General features: G+C 36.7%; 1 protein-coding gene across 4 annotated transcripts in view; it reads right to left on the reverse strand.

The window, feature by feature from the left end:
* SMARCA2 (SWI/SNF related, matrix associated, actin dependent regulator of chromatin, subfamily a, member 2) overlaps positions 1-19,491 on the reverse strand; it is a 103,864-nt gene that overhangs the window by 55,364 nt on the left and 29,009 nt on the right. For all 4 annotated transcript variants that reach the window (XM_042825555.1, XM_042825556.1, XM_042825558.1 and 1 more), the window contains exons 7-15: positions 15,420-15,546; positions 14,083-14,256; positions 13,671-13,844; positions 10,518-10,688; positions 7,014-7,067; positions 5,071-5,201; positions 4,820-4,880; positions 1,950-2,050; positions 1,474-1,621 (exon numbers count right to left, since the gene is read on the reverse strand). In XM_042825555.1, the coding sequence (XP_042681489.1) occupies positions 1,474-1,621; positions 1,950-2,050; positions 4,820-4,880; positions 5,071-5,201; positions 7,014-7,067; positions 10,518-10,688; positions 13,671-13,844; positions 14,083-14,256; positions 15,420-15,546 (1,141 nt within the window). The remainder of the gene's footprint in view (positions 1-1,473; positions 1,622-1,949; positions 2,051-4,819; positions 4,881-5,070; positions 5,202-7,013; positions 7,068-10,517; positions 10,689-13,670; positions 13,845-14,082; positions 14,257-15,419; positions 15,547-19,491) is intronic.

The raw sequence follows: 19,491 nt of genomic DNA on the forward strand, positions 1-19,491 counted from the left end.
GACAATGAATAAGGATTACGCAGTAAACAAGCCTGTGATGAATCCCTGCTTCATCTGGTGTACAGCCTGGACAACATATGACAATGAGGCTGTAAAAATAAAGAGGACCTCAGAGCCAAGAAAGTCACATATTTATCCTAAGAGTGAATCAGATTCTATCTTGTCTTAGTAATAGTTCCTCAATGGTGCTAGAAATGTTAACTCAGCACTTTCAAAAATCAGTTAATAAATAACAACTTTCTCTTTTTGTTGAGTACTCAATGTGAAACACTTTTGCAAAAACTTGAGAAAGTAATTCAAATTCAGATGGAGTTTTGCTTTGGACCAACATAGGATCATGCAGTAATTCATTTTGGAATAGGTTTCAGGAAATCTTTAGCCCAAAACCATGATCATAACAGGCTAAGACAAGTTGCTCAGGGCTTGGTCTGCTTAGGTACTGAAAACCTTCTAGGAAGGAGATAATAAAACTGCTCTGAGGCTTTGCTCCATTGTCCTTGCAGGGAAAAAGTTGGACCATACAACCAGTCTGAATGCTTGTTTCACCTTTTGTTCATTCTCTTGTTCTCCCACCATGTAGAGGAGTTCAATTAAAAAAAAAACCAACAATGAAATGCTTTCAAAAGACAAAATTAGCGTAACACTTGAATTTTAAGTAACTTAAACAAGCTACTGTAATATATGATAGTATTGAGAACCATACAGAACAGGGACTAATTCTGACACACTGAGCACTTAGGAAATAGTCTTCCTCCCAGTTCTCTGGAAGTGCAAAGACATACATATTTATGGTAACTCAGAGAATAGCTTTTTTTGTTTTGAATTTGGATATGCAGATAATGGAGTGGTCAGATGGCATAAAGGATGCAAAGTCCATAGAGCTCCCTGGAAAACAAGACAACATTCGAAGTGCCAAAAACACCTGTTAATGACATTTTCAGTGTATTCTGCTTAGGCCAGAACACAGAAACTCTTAAGTAACTAAATCCATTAAATGTCTGTAAAGAGTATGAGATGTTATCCTCCATAGTAAATGTTTTCTTTCTCTCCAAACTGTAGTGCATCAGTATACTGAAACGTCAGGATTTTAACTGAAATATTAAATTCTCAACTTTTAAAATATTGGAAGAAAAGATTACTATTAAACACCACAAATGAAAATTTTAAGCAAAACTGAAACCAAGATGGTTTCAGTCGCTGGTCCAAGAAGGATAGTAAAAACAAAACAATATTGAACTGTAATGAAAAATGTTACAAGTACACAGATAAAGTTGTATTATAATTCAAGCACTAAGCATTAATTATTATCTGTAATAGATAACCGATATCTTTGTTCATGTGAATCCTTATTTCTAACCTAATTGAATTTTTGTAATACTTAAAAAAACCTTGGGTTTGTCACTTGAAATACCACATTGAAATACCTAACATTGTCCGAATTTTAAATATTATGATGTTTCAATTATTTCTCACCTGATAATGTTTTAGTGTGCCATTAATTAGAAGAGAAGACTGCTTTTCCACCCTTTCTGTGATAGCATGTGCAACTGTGTAGTAGGACTGAGACCCTCTAGCACTATATTGCATACTGTATTCATCATCCACATCTTGTTTGGCAGTCCTGCAAAGCAGAGAAATGACTAAAGTAAATTTCCAGAAACAAACAAATCAACAATGAAAAAAGTAAACAGTATGTTTTGACCGTAGGTCACATTTATTTGTAAAGAAGTGCTAATCACAAACTCTGGCAAGTGCTCTGGATGGAGCTAGTCTTCTAGCAGTACATAAGATAGCCAACTATTACATGCTGCCTTTTGCAGATTTTCTTGTCAAAGAAGCAGCTATAACTCACTGTAAACTACAGCAAGCCATTCCTGGGGGACACCACTATAAGAAATCACAATTCCTAACAAAAGTAAAAACAAAAGTAGCACATGCAGAACACTCACTCAATGATTTGCTTAGCATCCTTCTCAGAAACTTCTTCACTGTTAGGATCCAGGAGTATCTTCTCATCTGCCTCTAACCTGCTTGATTCCTCCTCATCATCCTACATAACACAGAAGAAGAAACAGCTGTTAGAAAATGTAACTACTTTCTGAATGATACTTTCAGTGGGCATTCACAAACTGGTAGGTTTCACTGGTCAATGTTTTATGACAGGAACTTGAATCCAGAAGTCCATCCTACACTTATGTTTCTATAGAACTGCACTACAGCAAAACAGAAATATAATGTTTGACATACATTCTTCAACATAAGGTCACAAATCTCTGAAATAAGAAGTATCTTCCCCTTCAATCATCTTATTTTAAGAAGTCTTACTATGTCTACTCAGTACAGGGAGAAAATTCCACAACTACGCATGCTTTTGTACTGTATTCCAGATTTGTGACAATTTTATGCAGTTTAAAAAATTGGCAAGTGTGGTCTTTCACAGGTTTTCATTTCTTATTTTTAAAAAATTACATTTTTTTTCTTTTAAAAATCATTTAATTTCCCTCTGCCTACAGCAGTAATGGATCAACAGCAACTTAAATTTTCAGAAATGAGAAAGAGGAAAGAATACTGACTTTTGTGAGTCATTTCCCCAACTCAGAACAACAGATGCTGAAGAGCCTGTACTAGAAACATAGGCACATCTCAATTGTGGCCCAAATCTGACAGATACTAGTCCCTTACTTCCCATCTTAATACATGCAGTCCTCTACAAGAATTAGTATTTCTCCACTCCTAAGCTCTTCTCTCCTTTAGAAAGTATTTGTCTGAAAAACAGTGTGGAACCTCTGGCATTGATCATCTAATGATCAATGACTGTATGATTGTATCTAATGCTACAATCCTGAGGGAGCAGTTAGCAAGGTAACCTGAGTGTAATGAGAAAAATTCTGACATAAAATGATTCTCAACACAAACAGGAGCAAATATGTCTGCCAGCCTGAAAACTCAGTCTGAAAACATCCACTCAGCCAGAGCTTTTAAAGGAAGATGCATCTGTGCAGACTGTGGTCTGTGGGTAGTGTCTGGACCTTTCTCCTGGAGCAGAGGTGAGTGGCAAACTTGACTGTGTTAAGATGTGCCCATTTGGAGGACCTCCTGTGACAGCTGACTGACCTAATTCGTCTAAACTGAGGTAGACAGATAGACATGATTCCCACTGGATAACAACTACTGCAGCTAAGGAAAAGTGATGGGTGATAGCGGTGGGTGATTCTCTTCTGAGGGAGGGGTACAGAGGCACCCATTTGTCATCCTGGCCTGCTACCTAAAGAGGTCTGCTGCTTGTGAGGGGCCTGCAACAGTGACAGAGAGGCTGCCAGACTTCGTACAACTTACAGACTACTACCCCCTGCTGCTGTTGCCAAGTGACACAGCCGTCAGCAACCTGAAGAAACCAAGCCTGAGAACTTGGCCTTCAAACATAGGAGCTCTGCCTGGGAACTGAGGGCATTCTTCAAGTGTGGCTGAATACCAAATACCAGAGGCACCCTGAAAATATCACTGACAAAAAAGAAACTAGAAACAGAACAATTTATCACCTGAGAAAATGAGAATCAAAGTGAGAAATAAATTTTTGTTTAAAGAAAATAAAGGAAAACAAGAAACATCATCCTTGTATTTCTCAGTAGGAAAACAGAAATTAAAGCACCTAAGCAGTGGAGTCCTACGCCCTCTTATGTCTCAATATAAAAACGGCATAACTTCCATCCAAGGCAGAGCTTCTGTCTCTGAGAATCTTACCATGTTGCATATACTCCTTTTAATTGGTTTTTAATTTCTCTTCAGAAATAGGCTGAAGCTTCACTGGTAAACAGAATGAACTCTGTGACTCACCAACACTGAAAATTAAACTCTGTGATACTGCACATGCCACGACACAGATCAACTCTGAATCAAGGCTATGTCCCTTATTTGGATTTCCCTTACGGGCCCACTCCTGGGAGCCGTCAGCCTCTCCTGAGATAAGTTCTAGATTCCCCTCCACCCCCATTTTTGAAATCTATTTGATGCAATTGATATCAGTAATTTTACAAATACGTATGCACATACATAAGCTCTCAAGTATCCACTGGTAGGTATAACCGATCACAAGTCTGTTTGCTGCATTGGTAAATTTGGAATCCCTGAATATTATTGTTGTCAGAGTACTGCCAAAAACTTCACTGAACCTGCAGTTCTCTTCAAACCGTATCTGCTACTGTATTAGTGATCTTCCTACCTCAAATTGCATCTTAGTTACTAACTCTAATTACTGCTACTATTCATTGTTACTATATCCTTTCTATCTGATACATACAGTAGCTTTTTATCCAAACACACAGTTATTAACCTCACTAACCACAGTATTCTTGCTAGCAGTGGTATGTATTGACAGGAAATCTTTAAAAAACAAAAATGTTTAATAAAAAAAGGCTCAGTGTCCCTGCAGTAAGGAATCCTATGAGGTCATAATACTGATAACTATGCACCTGCAGATCAGCTAACCACAAATCCCCACTTTCAGACCCTGACAGGTGCTTCAGAGTCAGGACATTCACATGTATTAATCTTAAAATTCTTCCCTTTTTTAACCTTTGGAACAGCTGTATTTAAGTCACCAATGAAGTACCGAATCAAATAAACTTGATTTCAACAGCCTGAATCTAAGCCTCCAACACAATTCCCTACGTTTTCACTCTTAAAACAACTGGACATCTGGTACTGGTTTTCTTCTGACCTTACTAAAAAGACGAGAATATTATATGGGATAAGAGTTTGGTTTTTACTGGAACACTTGTCACATTATTACTGTTATTATTATTTCTTTAAAGACACATACCTCCTCCTCATATTCAGAACCACTTTCATCTTCACTGTCTGACCTGGGAGCAACTTCATAGCTACACAGAGAAGACAGCATATGAATTACAGATAATAAAAGGAGGAGGGATAAGGTTAACAAATGTCATATTCAGCTTACACGTAGTAAATTGAAAGGAGAAGGAATAAGTAAAAAAGAAAAAAGAATAATTAAGATAAATCAATTAAAGCAAATCAAAAGAAAAGCCCACACATATGCTAAGTACTTACCCAGGGTTCATTTCCAGCCAAGCATCTAGCTGACTTGCTTTTGGTGCCTCTGGACCAAGAAGAACTTTGCCTGTTTCAGTGTGAGTCACTTTGACTGGAAGGTCACTCATCTGGCTGCTCTCGTCTATGGGCTAAAAATTCAAGCAAAATTTCACACCATAAGGCAACTAAATTTCATCCTTGCCATGCAAAATGAAAAACAGCAACTTCAGAATTATAGATCTGAACAAGGAGCAAAGTCTTATTAGTAGACACAGCTTCCCACGTGGCTATGAAGCCAACTCTGAATGACAGTATTTCTGTACGTAACATATCTTTATGTGACATACACAAATATACCACAGGATTTCAATTGGATTAAAAAGAGCAACAGTGAGCAGAAGACAGTGCTGACCTTTATGAAAGAAGACATAAGGTTTGTATGCTTATGGTCATTTAATTCCAGTTCTTAATACCAATAGACATCTACAACAAGAAATATACCTTGTGGCCTTTTCTCTTACACAGAGAGTTGAGGACATAACAATTTCAAACTTTTTAAGTAAAGAAAGCCTGCAGCAGAATTGCCAGTTCACAGTCTGAACCAATGGCTGAGCCGCCAGACATGGCTCACCCCAGGAGCTCAAGTGCAAACAAAGCACCTCAGTGACCAGAAGGAATTGATCACCCCTCCTCACACTCGTTTTAAGGGTTAGCAGCCAATGGAACAGCATCTCTGGATAGAGACTGCACTCCTCTTGAGCCACCACTGGTCACTGGAAGGGGTTATCCCATTTTCTGTCTCTGCCACCTGCTATTGCTCCATAATGCATCCTTCTAGAAGGCACCATCATCACCTTCTTTTCCCATACAGATCTATTCTAAAGATTTCCGACTACTTCAGTTACGTTCATAAAATACTTGCAATAAGAAGTCCTCTTACTAACTCCACTTCTGTTAAAAACTAGAAGAGCAAGATTACACTTTTCTGTTACTTCCTCCTACTTAATCACAGAATTTTTACTTTAAAAACTTTTTGCCTTCTACTACTGCCTACACTGAAGAATTCTTTCCTAATATGCACAAGTAGGAAAAAATAAATAAAACAGTTAAAAACAAATTCACTGAGTTTAAAACTTATACTCTTCACAAATTCCAAAGTTAAAGTGCTATCATGTGTATTTTCTTTGAGCAGTGTGAAACTGCATTAATGGAGTTTATGATAAATCTTCAACTATACCAGGAGAAGTCTATTTAAAGCATAAAAAAAGATGAGAACTAAAATAATACCTAAAATTATGAAGTATTTATGTGAAAATGGAACAGAAAAACAGCATTAACAGGATGTTAATGAAACAGAATATGTTCTGCTTCATTATGTTGTTATTATAAAAAAGTATTAATCAAAGAAAGACTCAGAAAAAATTAATCATTTTTATCTGCCTGAGCAAGCAGGAACATTCTGATACATTAAGTCATCATTCCACTATCATCCATCCTATATCTGGAAGCCTGCCCACGGTGGGGAGGAGGGTGCAACTAGATGACTTCTAAGATCTTTTCCATCCCAAGCCATTCCATGATTCTAGCAGAGGTAATTGACAGTGGCAATAATTTTTAATTTACTGAGAAGCTAGAATGTAGGTGATTACAACCACATTTTAAAAAGTAAATTACATCTACTCATGGGTTGCAAGAAAATTGTTTACTTTTAAGCACATAAAAAAACTAAGAGGAATTAATCAATACACTCAGTGATACATTCGACACATTTTTGTTTCAATCTTCTTCCATCTTTTTTATTAGACAGAACTTCAACATGAATGTTAATCTGGATAGCATTTTTTTCTGCTCAGAAACAACAGGTCTTCAAGCATTTGAGGGCGTGACTTTTGGTGAAGCTATCTCAGTGGCACATACCACAAGACAATCATTGGAGAAGTTGTAAAATTGTAAAACAATACCTCTCCATCAGGACCAAGACCAGATGCCATGCCTTCTGCATTTTCTTCAGCCTTCTACAAAAAACGAAGTAAAGAGCATCATGATCAGTCACAAGAACATACTGAATACTTGATATTACATATTGAATAATTGATATTACATTTATATTACTCTGCACCACAAATAGGTCTCAATCCATGTCTGCAGTGTCTGGAATCCATGTAGTTTAGAAAAGATGGATACAGACAGATTTGCACACACAGCCCACTTATCACATGGTACATACAACACCTCCAGTCCTTGCAATGAATCTGAAAAATGGCTAGCCTTCTGAATTTCTCATCATGATCACAGCTCAGTGCTTACAGAGAGTGTCAACAGCAAACAGTTTCCACGTGATTTACTCATGATTTCTTCTAAACTGATTTAAACTCAGTTTCAGAGATGTCACCAAGCATCACAGATGATATATTTCTGCATGTACTTTTAATTTGGGTATGTAAACAATTAATTTTTGGTCTGACACTAACTACCAGAGCCCTTTGGAAATTTTTTGTGCTATATCTTAAATTCAGACCACAGTTGCTCAATTTACAAATAAAAAGAAGTTTGATGGTAATAGCTGGAGTGAGTTGGATGTTTATCTTTCAAGACATTACTCTGAGAAATAAGGTGTTTCTTCACCATACTCTGTCCTCATTTACCCTATTTAAAAATGCGGAGATGACATGAAAAAAATGGAAGACAGATGGCTTCTGAAGTGGCACTTCCCTAAATAGTTTTGAAAACAGCTAAGGACAGATGCAGCTTCTGTCTCATAACAGTGCAGACTTTGATACACTACAGCACAGTTTTACTTGGGTTACCAGTGCAAATAGATCACATTGAGAACAAGAACAGATCTTTCAAATTGTATTTTAAACAACTTTCAAGTACTGTTAACAGGTGCTATAAATTTACATAATTCTGGTTGCTTTATTTTGCTTTGCTTTGTTTTTTTCTTTTAAAGCATAGACAAGCTGCACTTCTGAACACTGAGATGATCCTCAATATCTGTTTCCAATCAAAACGAATTCTTTGCCCTTAGAATCCATCTCCAAGGCACGAACTCCAGGTGAAAGAGCAGCAATAGAAATGGGCCAATTTCACATTTTGAAAAACTTGATTCTCATTTTACATAACCTTCATACTTCAACACACATACCTACTGAACTCTGTTAACTACTCTTTCTCTTGTATTACAAAAAAACCAGACTAATTCAGCTAAGCCTACTTTTTGTCTAGAGCCTTTAAAATATTTATAAAATATAATCACAGAATCATAGTACGGCCCGAGTTGGAAGGGACCTCAAGGATATATAACATTTTTTAACAGAAAAAAATAACCAAAAGGAGAGGCTTATATACTTTTTCCTGGACAATACAAATATCATTGGTCCTGCTCAATACAAAAGTAGCTGTTGCCCAGTTAAGGTCAACATCAATATGAGCTCAAAGGCTGCTTGCTTTAGCATTTCAGAGCAGCATGATCATCTACTGACAGAGAAAGGAACTGTGCCAGATCTAAACCAGTTCATACTGAGTGGTAGGATAAGTTACAACAACACGTATCTGGCCTCAACTGCAAAGACTTCATTTACTTGAGAATATTACTTTTCCTTGGATGAACGAGGAGGTGGACAGACACCCATTATTTTGCATTTGAGACTGTCTCTAACATGTAGAGGTTGTTGCAAATTAGTTATAATCAATGCTTACAACTCAAGCACACAACTAAAGAATAAGAGGTTCACTTTGACTGCATAAATTTACACCTGGCAAAAGCAACATGTATTTTTTCATGACCTATTACCTCACTGCGATTTGTAGGAGAAAATTCTTAGAACTCTTTTCATTCATTTCTCTGTATGAAACAAATAACCGTGGGTGCTCATAGATTAATTTTCACTTTATGTAGATTATGAAGCACTTATGGGCACATATGAAAAAACTAGGAAAAACAACAAAAGACTAGGAAAAAGACACAGCAGCCACCAACTTCAATGCATGCTGTAGCCATGCAATAACAAATTCACAGAATTCTAAGTCAGTAAAAGAGTAATATCTGCATGCACTCTCCTGTATTCCTAACAGATGAGCAAAAGTTTGATGGAAAGAGGATAATTAAAAACAACTATTAAGAGCTCAGATATTTTATTGCTAATCTTTCATTAGGTTTTAGGTCAAGAAAGGCCTGGACATTAATAAGCACTGTAACACACTGACATTTTACTTCTGTGAAAGAAAATCATGTCTTTATTGACACTGCTATAAGATACTTTGTTCCTCATACATAGCTAAACTGAGCATCATGGAGACAAAGAGCTCAACACATTATCAAAGGAATTCAAACATTTTGTTATAGTAGTAAATGTACACATTACACTGTCTCCTCATTACAGGAGAGATGTAAACCTATTAGAGCACCAAAAAATGAGCCAAGAGATGAAACTCCTCTTCTATGAGGACAGACTCAGAGAGCTGGGGTTGGTCAGCCTAGAGAAGAGAAGGCTCCAAGGGGAGCTGTAATAAAGAAAAGGACAGACTCTGTAGCAGGATTTGCTGTGACAGGACTAGGGGAAAGTGTTTCAAACTAAAGGAGGGGAGATTTAGACTGGATATAAGAAAGATGTTTCTTATAATAAGGGTGGTGAGGGATTGGCACTGGTTGCCCAGAGAGGTGGTGGATGCCCCATCTCTGGAGACACTCAAAGTCAGGCTACACAGGACCTCTAAGCAACCTGATCTAGCTGCAGAATCCATGTTCATTGCAAGGAAGTTGGACTAGATGACCTTGAAAGGTGCCTTTTAACTGAAATGAGTCTATGATTCTGTTTCTACAATGAATTTTTACTGTGAATATACTAAATCAAGTCTGTTCTCACTGTACAGGTCAACAACTCCATTTAAGTTGTATCTTGACTACAGACGTAGGGGACTTTGTATATGTTAAAAATTTATGCTCAAAAAAAAGTACAGACATTCTGGAGGGTGACAGGAGAAACCACAGAGTATATTTGAGGTAATTAATCTCCAGAACTATTATTTTTCAGTCAGTGCTATTTATCATCAGGCTAAGCATGCTGCATGTGAACAATGCAGATACAATGTTTATACTTTTATCAGTAATTAGTAGCAAGTCAGGCATGGAAATGGATTATAAAAATCCTCTAAACAATCCTGCAAGAAATAGAAGATACTCAGAGGTCACAAAATGACAAATCATTATTGAATTATCCTTTCACACACAAAATTATTTTTTCAGAAATAACACTCTTCAGTTTCCACAACCAGTCATACAAAGATAATTTTTAAAAGCTTCAATTAAATTGTAAGAATGCACAACAAACATGCTACTGGCACGAAGTTCTCCCTAGTTATTTTCAGTGTACCTATAAGATGGACTGAGCCAAGTTTAGGAAGTAAACAACTAAAATTGGATTTGAAGACAACATTGCAGAAAAAGGTCAAGTGTAATTACTTGCCTTCTTTCTTCTCCTCCTCTTCTTCTTCTCTTTGGCTGCTTGTGCCTGTTTATGTTCCCATACCAGATTAGTCAAGTTAGCAACATACTCATCTGTCTGCTGCAATAGGTAGGCCAGGCGTCTATCTTTCTTTTGGTCAATCAGCTTACGGTAGCCTTCTTCATCTTCAGCCTAGGAATATGAAACACACATTACCCAATTGATAATACCTATCTTAAAAATCATGTGCTATTTTGGTTACATCATGATTTGCGTAGGTGGACAGAGAGTCCACCAGAAAGTAGGCCCAGAGAGTCATACCATACCTGGAGGACAATTGTCTACCTAAGGCACATGTTTCAAACTTCTACCAATGACCCAGACTAAAAGATGAAGGGGACTCTAGTTAAGTTTGCATGTGACATAGAACTAAGGACATTAGTCAATAACTTCAAGGGTTGCGCTGCCTTTCAGAAGGACCTGAACAGGCAAGACAATGGGACAAAAGGAACCTGATGAAGTTCAAACAACACGAACAGGCAAGCAGCTGCACAATAAAGGATATACACGTCCATTTATACAAACATTGATTTGGCAATGTGGTGCAACAGCAGAGGTATACAGAATTTTGGACTATATTAGCAGGAATCTTGCCCAAAATCACAGCACGTGATAATCCCCACCTGCTTCTGCTTTTCAGACGACATGCAGACAACGCTTGAAATTTCCCAACCTCAGCATGGAAGATAGTGATTGAATTTGAAACAGTGGTGGCTGATGCTGGATTTTAGAAGGCACTTTTTTCTCCAGAAACGCTGTACAACAGAGGCCCAGAGAAGTTGTACCATTTCTAAGTATTAGAAGTTTACAAGACATGACTGAAAAAAGACTTGGGCAACCCAGTTTGACCTTGATGCTAAATCTATTTTGGGAAGGAGGTTGGACTAGAAACATCCTAAGTTCCTGGCCAGCCTGAGTCACTCTGGGATCCAGGAATTATATGACTCTAGACATATCCAATTCTCACATAGTAATTATTGAAAAATCTACAACAGTTCTAAAAGTGAAAAGAAATTAAAATTAAAAAAAAATAATACACACTGCTGACTCACATTCAACTCATTCAACCTGCTGTCAACCAGAATCACTGGACATTTTTCTGTGCTCTGTTCTCCAGCCTTTCATCACCCATTCTGGACATACATTCAGAATTGTCCTGCTCCAGATGCAGAATCCAGCACTTGCTTTACTTTATGCAGTTGATGACTGCCCAGCCCTCCCATTTGTCAAGCTCTCTCCACAAGGCATCACTACCCTTGGAGGAGTCTACAGGTTCCCCTATTTGAGTATCATCTGCAAATGCACTTAGTATTCAAGTCCTGAATCCCAATCAGGATTGGAAAAAAAAAAAAAAAAAGCATTGAAGATAGCAGGACCTCAAATGTAGCCCCATGAAACCCCACTAGCAACTGTCCTGAAGCAACTTGGCAAGTCTCCTACAACTGTCTTTTCAAAAACAGGAATTGCATTTACCTCATGCCTAGAGAAAGAGATAGGAATCAGCGGCTGAACTTCCATTTAGTTCTTTTTAGAGTACTGCAACATACCACAATGGGACTGAAACTGAACAGGCAAAGCAACCCAATTAACAGAACACAGTTTGCTACAGGAGAACTTAACTGAGCAGTCAGGCAAATACTTGCGAGGGCAAATCCCTAAACTGAAAGTACTTATGAAGTCCTGTAACTAAGCTAAATGCCCAACCACAGTCTTTGGCAAAGTAGCTTTATGAGAAATAACTGTTGTTTGGAAGCACTGGCATCCTGTGTCATTTGCAGACATGTGATTCTACTTCATTTTTCTCGTAGCGGAGATCTTTTTTCTTTACCGTATTGTACATTAGACTGATTCAAGCCTAGCCTCAATGATACACTGAGGAATTTTTAAAGCATTACAATGCTATTTTTCAATTAGTTCTTTTTTTCCTTTACAAATCAATATTTTAATAGCTGAGTACACAGACTTCTGACAACTATCTCTAATTATAAAAATGCTCTACAGTGCAGGTTCTAAAGTATACAAACTTTAGAAATACCCTACAGTCTAAACAATTCTTCTCTTAAGAGAGTCCTTCTTTGCATTTTGCACGTTTTCATTTTTAAGTTTTTAATATTTTTGTATTTAATAGTTTCTACATACTGTTTTGTGATTTTTAAAAGTAAACTGTACAGTCCTTAACTCATGGCAGAAATAGATTTCGGATAAGAAATACATGAAATTATGTTTCCATCTGCACCCACTTTAGATACCTACTGTTTTTTTTCACTAGCATCATTTCAAAAACATGTCAATTCCTATTCAGTTCTGCTGGTGAAGTGCTAATAGTGTTAGAACAGAGCTAACAAATGTCTTGAAGAAATCTTTCCAGTCCTAGTTTCTAATATGCTTGCACACACGAACATTAATATGTCTACACTTTACAATCCAGAATTATTTTAACCCCAGAAATGTTGACAGCCCACTCAACAGTTCCACAGCACTCTGTCAATACAACTGCACACAAAATCATTCTACGGTATCTTAAAAAAGGATACTGATAGTATGTGTAGGTAAGAGAAGAAAAAATCATGAAAGAACACAAAGGGGTCCTGGAGCACTAACAGGTAGAGCTTACTGTCACTCATTCTCAAGCTACATGCATTATTTACTACTATGGGTTATGTATTTTTGCATGTGAAATCAGTTTTATATAAAAGTTGGTGGGCAATACGACAAACAAATTAATCATGTGGAATCTTCAAAACTATGAAACTAGAAATCAACTTCAGTATTTATATAGAGGACCAATAACCATGCAATTCTGCAAAATGCTAGTTCATTACGTTAATGAGATTAAGCAATGCAGTGGCTGTACTAAGTTTTCAAGCTGGTAGACAGAAGACAAAAAAAAAAGATCTGCTAAAACTGAAATGAACAGCATCACACTGATTACCATACTTAAAAACACATAATCAAAGTATATCAGTTTCAGATTTATACTTATAAGTCACAGAGGTTTTAGTCTGCAAAGAAAAGATATGGGTATCTGAGACTGTCTATGAGATATGAAAAGGATACATATTAAAAACAAGTGATTTTCACCAAAATAATCATACCCGTCCTTCCAATCCTTACCATTAGTCTCCTCATTCTTTCTTTCTCAATTCTCTCAGTTTCTTTCTTCTGTTCACGTTCAGTGTTGGCATGCCAAGTTGCCACAGCTTTAGAAAGTTTCTGAATTTTGCCAGCCACTGACCGATGGTACTCCTTGAAGTCTTTAGCATGTTGCAATATGCTATTCAGGTATTCCTAGAAGGAGAAACAAGTAAGTGTAGGACCTGGACAAAGTACAGGATTTGAAATCAAGAACATAGGAGGTCTAACCTCACCATTTTCCAATTATTTAGTACATGATTTTGAGGTGCTTTGTTCTGTTTTTTGTTTCTTAAAAACTCCAAAGGTGAATAAAGTAAGTAACAGGTAAGACCAACAGAATAAAGAAAGGTAAATTTCTGTGACCAGGGAAACAGCCTGTAAGTCAAAATACCTGATGCTTCTGTCTACGCTTCCTCTCCTGCTCTATCTTCTGCTGTTTCTCAAGCTTTTCTGTCATACGGGCCTCCCTCAAAGTCTGGCGCTTGCTTCGTTTGTAGGCTTTGGAGTTCAGTGCCGTCTCCAGCGTTGTATCACGACGCATGCAGGCTACTACCTCTTGTCTCAACTACCAGTGAGAAAAAAAGAAACACATTAAAAAAAACCACAAAATAGGTTTAATACATGAAAAAATAACAGGGGACCTCCCAGCCTCCTCCTTCGTTTATATTATAGTTCTAAAGACATCAAGCATTAGTCAGCTGCAATAGATATGTTTGTCTCTGTAAAACTCATAACCCCCCAAAGGATGACAAAAGAGTTCATCATACATCATTTCTTCTTAACAAAATACCACAAATCACTGTTCTGTTTCAAGATAAGAGCTAGCCAAGGTTCATAAAACGCAAATGTAAAACACATATAACATGCTTTTCAGAGTGTTGATGACTACAATGGGGACAGAAGAAAGAGGGAAATACCGAAGGCTTGGAACAGTACAGCCACAGTCACAGCACTGCAGCAAAGAGAGCCTGCTGCTTTTAATATGTCCTCTGACAAAACTTCATTACAAAGGAGTGCCAGGACAGCAGCAAGGAAGACTCAGACATCAGAGGACAACTACTGTCAAAGACTTCTGCCAGGAAGTATTTTTTCCAAACCTGTCAAATTACACGCCTACTTCTGAAAAGTAGTTGAAAAAAAAAAATAATGACAAGAAGTCCATAAGAGCCTACCACAGTTTATCCCTTTCTGAAATTCATTTGCTTATGCATGCACTTAAGATCAAACTTCTCTCTTAGGTATGAAAATTAAATCAGTAAGACCAAAGCTTATGTGCGACAGTAGAACTCTCAGAACAGATCACAGTGAAAAACTACACACCACCATCACCATACAATTCTTCCCAAAAAGAAGGAACTCACGACAAGCACAGAGAATGTCCAGAAATAGTAATCTGCTGGGATTTGTGTTGGAAATGTGTTTGCAACTTCTTCTCACCATTTCCTCTTTGTGCCACCATATGCCTCTTTATGAAAGGTACATTTCTTTGGTTACATTTTAAAATGTAAGAAAAAGCAGGAGAGAGAAAGGATACTTGCACATTTATAATAAGAAAACAAAGTCTAAGTTAAACATTTCTACTACATGCTCATAATTCAAGTTTGTTCTCACACAAAATCCCATTTTCAGGCTTAGTACTGTTACAGATTCTCTCTCCAGTTCATCCTGTATTACACGAACATGTCTGGTTATAATCTCACACAATTTTCATTAAGAAAAAGGCATTACCTGGCGCTGGAAATTCAGTAACCTAAGTGCCTTCAACTCCACCGTCGCTTTGGTTCGCAGATCAGGGGGCAGAGAACCTGGCAAGTTTTCCAGTTCCTGGATTCTGTGAGCAATTCGTGCTTGAAGCCTAAGTAAAGAGAAAATTGCATAAGTCGCCCAGAGAAATCTGTACCGCAATACATAGAAACCAATACAGTAAAAATAAGCAATTTATCTCAGATAGTTATTTCGCTTCTAGTACTTGCTTCCGAACCATGAGGATTTTGCAAAAATGGAAGTGACATTTGATAAACTTAACTGCTTTGATTTACCACACACTGGATTTAATCCTAGGCCCTTCTTTAAATTTTGACTAAGAGGGTAGGTGTGGAAAGCAACCTAGAAAATGCTTCTTACCTGTATCAGATACAATTGTTTTCAGGTTTCTTTGATGGGTACAGTTTCGTGTACTCTCCCCTTACCATTTTATTTTGCATTCATTTGCAAATTCAAAAGGGAGAACAATGGACCAGAAGTCAGAATGACCTTGTTTTACTATATTTTTCACACTGACAAGCGAGATCAGGAAGCCAATAGCTACATGGTTCTTGTGAGTTTTACCTACAAGTAAGTATCCTTGTGAACTACAAATTTTGCCAGGCACTAAAATAGCAGACCCAAAAATTCTAAGTCAACCAAAAGTTGCATGTGGATGCAATTATGGATCATAACTTCTCAAACAGCTGCAGTGTTTCTGAAATGTTCACCTACAGGATAATTACAGCCCAATTCTGGTTTCACTGACTTCAATGAAATTTAGTCAGTAAAGAAGACACAATCTTTCCAAAATCCTCTTCTTAGCTGTGGATGAAGTAAAACTGAATACTGAACACATTTTCAGTTTAATATTTTCATTCTTTTTTGTTGGCATTGGGTGTTCCTTCTTGCTCAATAAACAAGGACAAGCACAAAAATTAATCAGGCCGCTCCCTATCATTGTTTAAGTTTAGGTAACTAAATGGATTAACCATTTTTGCAAACAAATATGAAGTGGAATGTTCACTTACTAATTCTTTAAGAATTGTTTTGTTAGGCTATCACTGGAAATAAAATAGTTTAAAGTACCTCCAAAAGTTTGCAGAGTATAAAGTAAAGCAAAAGCAAAAGCTGGCTGGAGTTTGTATTTCCATCATGTACATCGATCCTAAAAAATCCAAATGTACAACTTTCTTGAGATGTGACAAAATATAATGCAAGCTTACAGTGAGATGTTGTGTCCTGTTATCACTCTAAGCAATTCACCTTGTATAAAAGACTTTATACAGCTAGCCATTTTCTTTCTCATTCACAAGGCTGCTTACTAATTCCAAGCTCATCTTCAAATTTCTCCAAATTACATGAAAAAGAGAGGTTTACACTAAGCTACACATAACTACACTTACTCTCTTCCATGTGTAATTACTGTCCTTTTACAATCCAGCCACAGAGAAAAAACAGGGAAAAAAAAAACCCAAAAAACAGCATTTTTAGCCACTACTCACATTTACTCACTAACACACTCACTAACTCACACAAAACCTGGTCTGTTCTTAAAATAAAGTCCTGGTCGAAAAAACCAGTACATATTAATGAAAATCTAGACCACATATAAGGAAGAGTAATGAAAAACGGGAGCCAGATGAGTTACATATTAAATAAAAAAAAGGCATTTACTTGTCGATTTTATTTCACATTCTCTCAGAAGCATTAACCATATCATCTTGGGTACTAACAAGAATAGCATTTTCCTGAATAAGTTGGAAGGATTTTAGAAAGAATTTCATGGTAGCCACCTCACCTCAAGCAAATGTCCTAACTACTTGAACCATTTCAAAATTACAGCCACATTCAAGTCTTTAAAGAGAATGACTGCATTTTCTCAGACTGTTCCTGTCTGTATTGAAAAATACTAATGACTATAAAGTCAGTGGAACCCAAGGAAAGAAGTTTTCCACATGACTTTTACTAGTGTAATCTCATCTTACTTAAATGATACATTTAATTATTCTTTGCAACTCAGCTATCTATCTTCACTGATGCAGAAAGCAGTTTACACATCTACAAGGAGATCCCTCTGCAATTAAACGATGTACGCATATTCCTCATTAACGAAGGTCAACTACAGAGGTTATGTTTGTGCATTCTAGCCTCTCTTGCAGAAAAACAGGGACTGTGCAGGTAACAGAAAGCAGCTAGTGACAGTCTACAGGACACTGTTTTTTTTTCTTTTAATTAGCACTGAGAATGTGGAAAAAAGCCTTTCCACATAACAGAGTAACTCTAGAATACACTGGTTAGTAATATTAAAAAATATACTCACTAAAACGGAAAAGCAGTACTTATTTTAAAGAGAGGGCAAAGAATTTTATAAGAGCACAACATGAACTTATCACTTCAGAAGGATTTCAAAGACCACAAGTTTAACAGTTCTGCACATCCCAATACTTTAAAGTTCCTGCATTAATCAGAATTTTAAATACCTGGGTTCCTCTTCATCCACCATTAGTCATACAGAGATTAACAACAGTTATCAAGTAATACCAATTTAACACATACCACAAACAGCTTTCTGGCCCAGTCACATGAATTTAACAATATTAACTCTCATTTTCCTTCCCTTTGTTAATTTATGCCAGAACCCTTTTTTTAATAATTAAGATCAAGGACCTTCAGGGAGAAGAAGTAGTATGCTGATGTTACACCAGTCTTAAAGCCTTTTCAACCCATCAATATGTTACTGGGTCCATAACCACTTCTCTATCCGTGTTAGTCAATTTAACATGTGGTTAATGGATAGGATCTCTATATCTTATTTTCAAGTGCTTACTTGATGAATTGTCAAACTACATAATTTCCCAGTAGTGAGGAAGGGAAAAAAAAACTCTGTCACTGAAATAAACTATCAGATGTAATTTCTTCAGTGCATTTCAGTGTATTTAACATTTACAATACTATATTGTGTGAAAGTAAGACACACTCTAATACATGAACCATATAAATGATCCATAAAAACATGGAAATGTGTGTACAGTAGTTTATATCCTCTCCCAAAAGTCAGCTGTTAACCAAGTAAGAAGTATGTGCCCTGAAAACAATGGTCAAACACCATAGTAATTAACTTTTACCATGACCCTGACGAGTTAGCAGTAAATTAATGTGAAACTGTGTTCCCATACGATCCAGGTCACAGAGTAAATACAGTAGTTGTAAAGAATTCCAGTTCTGGTCAGATTCAAAGCTCAGCCTTCCGCAACAAATCAGAATACCTTTTTGGTCTGTCTTTCGAAATACAGATCACTAAAACATCTATGTTGTAATTCTGTTTGTTCATTAAAAACTCATTTCATTTTCTAGGTACTGAAGAGCATAAAGCTTTATCAGAAAAGTTAACTACTGAGAGAACTTAAGAGGCAAAAGTTTCATAAAACCGTCACTAACTTCAAAGGTTATCAGGATACAAGCTTTGTACTGTAAAGTGTGAACAGTTTATGTTTCTGCATTGAACTTCCCTATGAATGAAAAAAATTCCAAAAGTTACAAGTACTCTGGTATGCAAAGAAAACTAACTTCTAGGAACACTCAAGATTAAAAAAGCTTGGGTCACTATCTAAAAATTACTGTAAAGAGTAAAAATGAAACTGTACTTTTACAGAATTCCTATCAAACTTCCACCTCACTTCCACTGTCACAAAGATTCAGATATTTAGAACCTAATGAATATGCTGTATCTATAGTCAGTTCTAAATATTGAATATAACACTTATTTTCTGCCAATTCCTATTTCTTCTGCTCATGCATACTAAGTCATAATAGTTTGGCATACACAGTGCAACAGAACAGGGCTAGAAAAACTAAAAAATCTGAGACAATTTATGCAAAAATGGTTGCACTGTATTGATTACATGATTCTTGGATCAGGTTAGTGCTACAGTCATTCTCTTAGAGCAACTGTGGAACTACATAATTCTGTGTTTTACTTACTGGAAAACATTTTAGAAAACAGCAATAAAACACTGAAATAGCAATGGCCTAAGGTAAAAAAAAAAAAAAAAAA

The sequence above is a fragment of the Centrocercus urophasianus genome, unplaced genomic scaffold (genome assembly GCF_019232065.1).
Source record: "Centrocercus urophasianus isolate 14NV4802_14NV808 unplaced genomic scaffold, USGS_Curo_1.0 seq_25, whole genome shotgun sequence".
Classification (NCBI taxonomy): domain Eukaryota; kingdom Metazoa; phylum Chordata; class Aves; order Galliformes; family Phasianidae; genus Centrocercus; species Centrocercus urophasianus.